The sequence below is a fragment of the Cryptomeria japonica genome, chromosome 4 (assembly GCF_030272615.1).
Source record: "Cryptomeria japonica chromosome 4, Sugi_1.0, whole genome shotgun sequence".
Lineage (NCBI taxonomy): Eukaryota > Viridiplantae > Streptophyta > Pinopsida > Cupressales > Cupressaceae > Cryptomeria > Cryptomeria japonica.
In genome coordinates, this window is record NC_081408.1 from 81908219 (window position 1) to 81917919 (window position 9701).

A 9701-nucleotide genomic window follows, 5' to 3' on the forward strand; every position below is an offset into this window, starting at 1 on the left:
CTATACCTTATATTGTATAACTATTTAATTCCATTCAACAAAATACGTGTTAATATTAATTTTTTAAAAAAAATTAAACTTGAGTGGACTTGACCACCCTCGTGAACATGACCACTCTTTTAACATTTCAAGTCCATTACCCCTTCACCCACGAAATGGCAAGATCTGGAACTTTGAATAAGAAGGGCACCAAACAATACATACCACAAAATATTTCTTCTCCCACCTCATCGACGACTTGACTTTGCTCATCCAAAAAAAAAAAAAATTTAATCACCTCTAGAAAGTCAACAATGTCCAACTGCCACCTACATTTTTCGTTCTTTGTGTGAACACAAAGACTGCAAGACTTTTCGCTCTCGTAAGTTTCACAAAGAACCAAGACTTCTAAAGTTGTTTTAACGCATTCTTGAGAGCTTCGATCTGTTTTAGTTCGGTGTGTATCCGAATTCGAGAGATCTCAGTTTGATAAAGATGGCAGGGGCAATCGCACAAGGCGTAATTGGCAGTGTTACTGAGATGATAGTCCAACAAACAGCTCAAGAGGCAGCGCTTGTTTGCAACTTCACCCGGGATTTCATCTGGTTGAAGAAGAGACTCACAACTCTAAGCGGTGGTCTGAAATCTGTGTGCTCACTTTCTACAAAAGACGAGGACGTCAAAGAATGGCTGGACAACGTGAGGGTCCCAGATCTCTTCGTACTCTATCATTGTATAAAAATCCCATTAAAAGAATTGAGGCAAACATCAGCCTTATGAGATTCTTAAGGGTACTCGACTTGAGCAAAACTGAGATTTCTACATTGCCCTACTGTACTGGAAAACTAAAACTTCTAAAACTTTTAAATTTATCACGGACAAATATTAAGGAGGTACCAATCTGTGTGAGAAGTCTTAAGAGTCTTCTCTGGCTCGATATATCCTGGTGCCGACACCTGCAAAGGTTGCCTAACTGGATAAATGAATTGGAATGTCTCCAGCATCTCAATATAAAGGATTGTCATTACGGGTTGCGCAGTAACATGCAGAAGGGAATATCAAAGCTGAGTTCTTTGCGGGTACTCAGATCAAATGAGTTGAGGCTCTCTGTTGAAGATGATGGATTGTTAAAGTTGGATGTTGTCTCCAAATTAACCCACCTCCAAGAAATAAGCTGATTATTCAACATGAAAGGGAGTTGAAGAGTATCGAAGATGAAGTCCTTGCTCAGCTACTAAACATGCGTCATCTATCAATAGAATCTGATTTTTCTACACAATCTCATCTACCACAGAACATTACTGCCCTGCAGGATCTGCAAACACTCAAAGTAGGGAAATTTGCCATGCCGAGTTGGGTATGTATACTAAGAAACCTGAGGACACTCACGTTATGGCATTCTGAATGTAGCAGTTATCCGGCATTAGAAACAATGCCTAACTTGGTAGAGTTAAAAATAGTGACTAATGGGAGTTGCAGAGAACTACCAAAGGCGTTTGGAAAATCATCCGGGTTTCCTAGGCTACGCTATCTAGTTATATCGGACTTCCCTCTTTTGGAGGAGTGGCCGGATTTGGGGGATGGATCGATGGCCTTGCTCGAGATATTTTATGTAGAATGGTGTCCGAAACTGAAAAAAAATCCAGAGGGATTGGAACGGTTGGGAAGGCTAAGGGAGTTCTGCTACACGGGTACAGGAACAGATGCAGAATTCAGAGAAAGATTGAGGGAAGGCGGGGAGGTTTGGAACAAAATTAAAGCTGAAAATCCGCGTGTGCGCATCATTGACACTTTTCTTTAGTTATTTCTTAAAATAGAAATTTATATTAGTACAAAGTTCATGGTTATCAATTCTTTTTCATCCTCTTCTCAATATTAATTGGAGTTTTATTGAATGGATTTGCATATTTAGACCATACAAGCTGTAGGTTCATTTCCAATGGTTCGGAGAGATGATGGGGTGAAAACTTTCTTGCATTATTTAAAATCTTTCTTTTACAATTGTTGCATTATTTTAAAACTTTCTTTTATAGTCATAAAAAGGTCCATCATGAATGATGGTACAATAGTATAGAGACAAATAAAATAAAAAAATATCATTTCTATATGGTCATTAAGTTATATTAGCAGTGATCTAACATAATAATACAAATCCTTATAGCTATGTGGATACCTATAATGGTAGCCAAGTCAACCATCTCAAAAAAGCCTACCTTTTTTAGAATGATAATATGAATTAATAGATTCTTTTTTACATTCTAAGCATAATTGTGAGGTTTGACTTCAAGAGGATCATTATCATTTTTTTGGGAAATAAATATCAAGGAATGAGAATGAGTTTGTTAATTAGTGCTCTAATATCATGATGTAACAATGAAGGAACTCATAATACACATACATGTTATAACAACCTAGGTCATATGCTAAAAAAATAGAGAGGGGCAGAGAGGAGAAGGGGAATGGTCGGGCCCAAAATTCAATTTTTTGGGGTGGGAGAACTGGTTCAGCAGTAGGATAGCATGTAGCAGGAGATTCAGGGAGCCCTTTGGAGGAGGAGAGTTCAGATGGTAAGGAACCCGAGACCCATTTGGATTCGGGGGACCCAGGTGGGGGTCCCAGATCACGCATGGAGAAGATTGTAGTAGACAAGGTGAACGATCACGTTCAAAATTCAAACTTGTGAGGTGGCAAACTTGAAGCAGTTTCAGGACAGCGGACGACAAGCGGTTCAGGGGGTCCTATGCAGGGAATATAATCTAATGGGAAGGACCTTGAGACCCCTTTAAATTCGGGGGACCTAGATGGGGGCCCAGATGGATTGGACACATTGGTAAATGGTCCTCACTGTTTGGTATTAAGCCCAAAGGTAAGTCATCCTTGCCTCTGGTTAAAAAAACATCGAATGTCTCTCAGGGAAAGTTCACCATTTCCATTCCAGATCAAATTATAGATCAAAATATTTCTTGGATTGAAACTACCTTGATAGGCAAATTCTTTGGGGCAAGACTTAACATTGAGGTTGTTAGTGGATTTGTCAAGCGAAAATGGAATTTGAAAGGTGAGGTTGATGTGGTCACTATGAATAAAGGATGTATTTGCTTCTCTTTTTCTTGTGAGGAGGATCGCAGAAAAATCCTTTGCAATGGTACCTGGGCGATAGGTAAATATTTAATGTATATTGAGAAATGGTACCCTAATGTGGGAATGGATGATAAGTTTGTGGTCAAAGTTTTGGTCTGGATAAAGCTACCTGGGCTTCCTATGGAATATTGGGGGGAAGATGTGTTTGCTAGGATAGCCAATGCTTTTGGGGAGCTTCTTGCCATTGACTCGGTCACGACATCCAGAAGAAGACTTATTTATGCTAGAATTTGTGTAGGGGTTGGGCCTGAAATGGATATGCCAGAGGAAATAGAGATAGAATCAAAACTAGGCAAACGGATGCAAAATATTGTTTATGAATCAATCCCTTTTGTTTTCTTTCACTGTAAGAGAGTAGGGAATTGGGCTAAAAAATGCCCAAGCAATGTGGTCAAATCTCAAACCCAAACTAATGTTTGAGAAAAGGTGGATAATTTTTTGAAAGTCTCTCCTTTTGATTGTTTGGATCAAGAGAAACAGTCACAAGTAGGAAGGATTGAGGAGGTTTTAGTTAGGGAATCCGGAAATGAAATGAAGAAAGGAGAGCATGATAAGATCTCCTAGCAGGAAAAGGAGCAGGAGAACAATGGAAAGGATTTTAATGATGGAGAGAGAAAGTCACAAGTCAACAGTCAAAACAATCAAAAGGATATGACAAAACAAAATTTATCTCAGAGTGAGAAACATATTAGTAGTCAGATGGATAAGGGAGTTAGTCAATCCAAAGATAACAAGGAAGAGGGAGACAATTTTAACTTAGTAGGAAAATTATCTGAGTCAGAAAATGGAGCAAGCTAGATCCAAGATGCACAACCTAACAATATCTTTGAGCAAGGGCTCTCAGAGATATCATTAGCCTCCCCAACTTAGTTCAAATTGACTTTCCCAGAGGAAAATGAACCAAGATGGGGAGATGAAGAAGATATAAAAAAGGCTTTGGGAAAGAGTGGGACAAAGCAAGAGGAAGAAGAAGTAATGGAGGATTAAAAAAAAGAACAAGAAAAAAAAAAACAATAATAATAGAAACAACAATAACACAACCACCAAAAATACCAGAAGCAGACTAGGGGATGTGGGAGCTCAGCACACATCACTTGGAAGACATTCAAATGCAAAGAAGAGGACCATGGAAACAAGCAAGAATCTAGCAGATGAGACTCAAAGAACCATCTTTGAGGCAGGTATTTCTAAAAAGTCATGAAGATTATCTCCTAGAATATTCAAGGATTGAATAATCCTCACAAACATGATTTAATAAAAAGTATGATTAGAGACAAAAACCTGGATTCTTTTTGATTCTGGAAACTAAAATGCCTAAGGATAAGGTTGAATGTTTGAAAATGTTTAGTAATGGAGGAGTTAGTGGTGGTAGTTCAGAAGGGGCATCAGGAGGTATTGCTACTTTCTGGAATAAAAATAATGTAAAAGGAGAAGTGTTGATTCAAGACAACAATTTAGCCTGCATTAGATTTAAGCATTTGAAAGAGGGTACTTCATGGGTCTTGACTAATGTGTATGCCCCAAACACCAAGATTGGTAGAAGTGATTTCTGGAAACGTTTATCCTCGTTTAGAAGTAAGTTTGCTGAAGATAGCTAGATTATAATGGGGGATTCAATACCCATTTGAGGGAAAATGAGAAAAAGGGAGAGAGCCAAACCAATTCGGACAACAGATTGGATTTGATGGATTTCATCAATAACATATCTCTCCAGGATCTGGATTTGCAAGGGGTTAAATATACCTGGACCAATAGAAGGAGTGGTGAAGACTTAATTCAGGTCAGGCTCGACAGAGCTTTAATTTCTCGGGATTGGTTTAATTCTCATTTCTATTTGTTATCAGCGCATATCAGGGCAGGGTCGGATCATTATCCTATATTCTTTACGGCTGAAGCCAAGAAGGGAAGAAGACACTTCCCTTATAGATTTGAGAGAATGTGGACAAAACACCTAGATATGGAAAGAAAAATCAAGGAATGGTGGTAGGTTAGAATTGAAGGAAATGCTATGTATAAGGTGGTCAAAAAGTTGAAGTTTGTGAAAGATAATGTTAAAAGATGGAATAAGGAGTCCTTTGGGAACATCTTTGCTTCCAAAGCTACCATTCTCTTAGATCTGAAAGATATCCAGGATGGGATTCAGAATAATGGCTACACCAAGGTCTCTAGAGAGGTTGAAGATGAGATTCTCATGAAATATCATGACATAATAGCAAAAGAAGAAACTTTCTGGAAACAGAGGTCAACAAATATTTGGTTGAAGGAAGGGGATAGAAATACCAAATACTTTCATATGTCCACTTTGAAATACAAGGCCATCAATAGGACATCTCAGCTTAAAGTCAATGGTAGAATTGTTGAAGATGAAGAGTCTATGAGGAAGATAGCCCTAGATTTTTTCTCTAAACTCTTGACTAAGGAACATAATTTGAACTTGCAGGCTCAAAAGGACCTTACGGACTGTATCCCCTCTATCTTGGATGCGGATCAAAATTCATATCTCGTTGCTATTCCATCCAACGATGAGATTTTGAAAGCTATCAATTCCTTTGAAGGTAACAAGGCCTCGGGCTCGGATGGTTTCCCCATGTTCTTTTTTCAAATGTATTGGCATATTGTTGGAGGTGATATTTCTAGTGCTGTGAAGGAATTCTTTGGTGCAAGAAGAATTTTGAAAGAACTGAATGGTAATTTCATTGCACTTATTCCCAAAAAGATGGGTGTTGATTCCATGGATCTTTTTAGACCTATCAACCTTTGCAACTCTTTGTACAAGATCATCTTTAAGGTTTTGACTTCTAGAATCTTGAGTCTACTCCCCTCTATCATTTCTCCCCAGCAATTGTCCTTGGGAGACAAATTTTGGATTCGATAATATCGGTCCATGAAAATATTCACTCTCTCTCTAGTGCTAAAAACGAAGGCTTTCTTTTGAAGTTTGACTTATCTAAAGCTTGTGATAGAGTGGACTGGGGATTTATGATGGATGTTCTCTCTGCTTTTGGTTTCTGCTCTAGAAGTATCTGTTTTATTTTGCAATTGGTATCTTCTGCTTCTTTCTCTGTCTTAATCAATTGGTCTCCTTCTCCCTTTTTCAAATCCTCAAGGGGTCTTAGACAGGGGGATCCTCTATCCCCGGTTCTTTTTGTTATCATAGCAGAATGTTTGGGAAGATTTATTGGAAATCTTGTTGAGAAGGGAGAGTTTTGTGGGTTGAAACCTTCTTCGGCGGACCAAGTTTGCTCCCATCAGCAATTTGTGGATGACTCTATTATTATTAGGAATGCTTCAGTGAAAGACTCTAGGAGCTTAAAGAAAGAATTGGATGGTTATGGGACAACTACTGATCAATTAATAAATTGGTCTAAAAGTTTCATCTATTTCAACAACACTCCGGAAAGAAGACAAATAAAAATTAGTAACATTTTGGGATGTCAATTGGGGAATCTTCCTGCTTCCTATCTTGGGTTCCCTTTATGCCAAGTCCCTCCTGATACTTTCTGAGGTGCTCTTGTGGATAAATTTAATAGGAAGTTAGCTAGTTGGAAAGGCCTTCTACTCAACCAAGTTGGTAAGGTCCAGCTCTTGAAATATACTCTTCAGAGTATTCCACTTTATGCCATCAGCCTTTTTAGAATTCCAGTGAAGTTCATGGAGGCTATTGAAAAAATTCAAAGAACTTTTCTATGGATAGGGGTTGAGGAGAAGAAGAGAATGAATCTAAGTGTGTGGGATAAGGTTTGTAAACCTATAAGAAAGAGAGGTCTCGGCCTTAGAAGAATCAAAGACATGAATGAGTTTCTTATGGCTAAGCAGATATGGAGAGGTTATAACACTCAGAGAGAATGGAAATTCATATGGGACAACAAGTATAAAAGATAATTTCCTACCCTTCAAAGTTTCCTCAATACTGAAGATATCTTGATTGGCTCTAATATCTGGAAAAATGTTACAAGAACTAGAGATCTAATTGCCAAAGGTGTGAAATGAAAGGTGGGAAAAGGTAATTTCATTAAATTCTGGGAAGATTCTTGCTTGCTTGACTTCCCATTGAGTGAAACTCCTAATTGGGGTAAATTTCAGAATCAGTGTAAGGAAAAATATGGCACTATGGTGGGTGACTACTGGAATGATGAATGGTGGGTGACTACTGGAATGATGAACAGTGGAAGGAATTATCCCTAGCTGATCCCTCCCTTGGTAATCTGAACAAAATTATGAATTCCATGGTGATGGTGGATGATGATGACCAGCTAATCTAGAAACTTACAACAAATGGTAAATTCTCTGTTGCCTCTCTCTATAATTAGTAGTTTTTCGAATTTAGAGAGTCCTTGCTAGGCTAAGGCATGGGTGAAAGGCCTAATTCCCAAAATTAATATTTTTTTCTGGACTGTCCTTCAAAATAAAATTTTGACAATTGATAACCTCAAAATTAGAGGAATTTGTATGCCTAGTGTTTATTTTCTTTATATGCAGAATGAGGAAACCATTAACCACTTGTTCTTCCACTATCCCTTCTCTGTTGATATCTAGGCTAGATGTCTGGATTACTTCAATATCAGTTGGGTCTTTCTAGAATCTATCCAAGAGGTTTTTAATTCTTAGCATCACCCCTTAAGGAATAAGACTATAATTTTGTTATGGGGACTGACTTTATCTCATATTTGCTAGGGAATATGGAAAGAGAGAAATGAAAGAGTGTTCAGAGAGAAGGCATCTAAGGGTCAAATAATTTTTGAGAAAATCAAATGAAGTGTAGTGGAGAATATCAACATCATGGGCGGAATAGCCAACCCCAAAGATCAGGATGATCATATTATTTTCTAGAATTGGAGATTAAAGGGAAGAGACATCTTTCAGGCTAATCCTAGAGAAGGTGTGAAATGGGAAAGCCCTCCTCATGGCTGGATGAAAATCAACTTTGATGGCACTTCAAAGGGTAACCCTGGGAATGCGGGGTGTGGTGTGGTTTTAAGGGATGAATGGGGAAAATTTATGAGGGCTTACGGGCACCATTTTGTGCTGCTCAACAACTTCCACCATGGTGAAAAGGTAAGCCTGCCCTATTATTTAGCTTGTTCAATGGATCACACCTTTAAAGAAATGCAAAAAGACCCTCAGGGAGACCAAGCTCTTCATCAAGGTCTTATGGTTTTAGTTTACAAATTGCTGAAACGGAAATCCATAGAGAAACCAATTAGAGGTAAAATACCAGGGATGATGATACAGAAAGTGAGTATAGTGGTTTCAACTTTGACTCAAAAACTGAAGGTGAGTCGGAGGATCTTAGCAAAAAGGGGAGGAATAAGGGGAAAAGAAAGAGGATTGTGGTTGATTCTGATCTCTCAGACTCTGAGGATGAGTCCTTTGAAGAAAAATTCATCAAAAACAAGAAAGGAAAGGGAATGGGAAAACAAACCCAGAGGAACAAGAATATCAGTAGGGGAGTTAATAAGGATAAAAAAAAAGATTTTGATAGCATCTGATGAGGATGTAGTGGAGGAAAAAAGTGACAATGTGAAGGGTAAGGAGGAGGATGAGATTGTGAAGGTGGGTCATGGTGAGGATATCAGTACTCAAGGATTGCAGAATGAGGGCCAAGAGAATAAAAGGGGAAATCCTAGTGACAGTCATGGGGATAATGATAGGATTAAGGAATTTTGTGATACTATTAGCCAAATTGTGAAAGATATCAGGAACCTGGAGAATGATATTAATGTTATAAAAAATGCTACGATGGGCGAGAAGCCTCTTTCTAAAAATGTTAAGGAATTAGTGGTGACGATCAACAATGCTGAAGCTATTAAAGCCATCATCGGTAAAATTATTGAAACAAAAAAGAAGGTTAAGGAAATGGAAGGGAATAGAGAGGTGAACGGGCTGGAAACTACCATGAATAACTTGGTCAATAGAGTCGACAAGATGGAATTAACTGTGAAGAGGATAACTGAACAAAATTTCCAGATTCTTAAAGCCTCTGTGGACAATATGAATATTTTGATTAAATAATTTGATAACATTAAAGATAAAGAAGGTGACAAGGGCCATATGGAGAAAAAAGGTCATGAGAAGAGAACTAGGGCCAACACCAGGAATCAGGGTGATATCAAGCGACGAGAGCTGGATGACTTGAAGACCTCTACGGACAACATGATGCAGATGGTGGTTCATGCAGAAGATATTATGAAAAATATTTAGTTGTCTCAGTCTCTATCTTTGTCTTAGTGTTGTCAATTTTCTATCCTTCTGTTGTCTTTGTGCGGCTCTATGTGTTTTGAGCTCCCTTTTGGTTTGGATGGGAATTGTTTTTTGTATGGGTGATCAGGCATAATTTTTTTTTGCTAATGCTTTATCTATTTCCTGATATGTAAACTTGTTAATGGTTTAGGTTCCTTTCAAAAACCTGCTTTTACTTAATGAAAACAATGAAAGAACTCATTGGAGCAACAATCTACCTAGAGTGACCGAAAGTCTTCCAAAAAGAAGATGCAATAAAAAATGCTATATTACCAAAACATAAATGCAAAATATATGACAAATAAGATAATTTTACTATACAGACAATGATAACACCCTAG

The 9701-nt window shown here is 38.0% G+C and overlaps 1 protein-coding gene across 1 annotated transcript; it reads left to right on the forward strand.

Annotated features, from left to right (window-relative positions):
- The first annotated feature begins 474 nt into the window (after positions 1-474).
- On the forward strand, positions 475-1780 carry LOC131874898 (probable disease resistance protein RF9). The gene is made up of 3 exons (XM_059218843.1): positions 475-699; positions 981-1121; positions 1274-1780. The coding sequence occupies exons 1-3, from the start codon at positions 475-477 to the stop codon at positions 1778-1780; spliced, it is 873 nt and encodes a 290-aa protein (XP_059074826.1).
- Positions 1781-9701: the final 7921 nt, after the last annotated feature.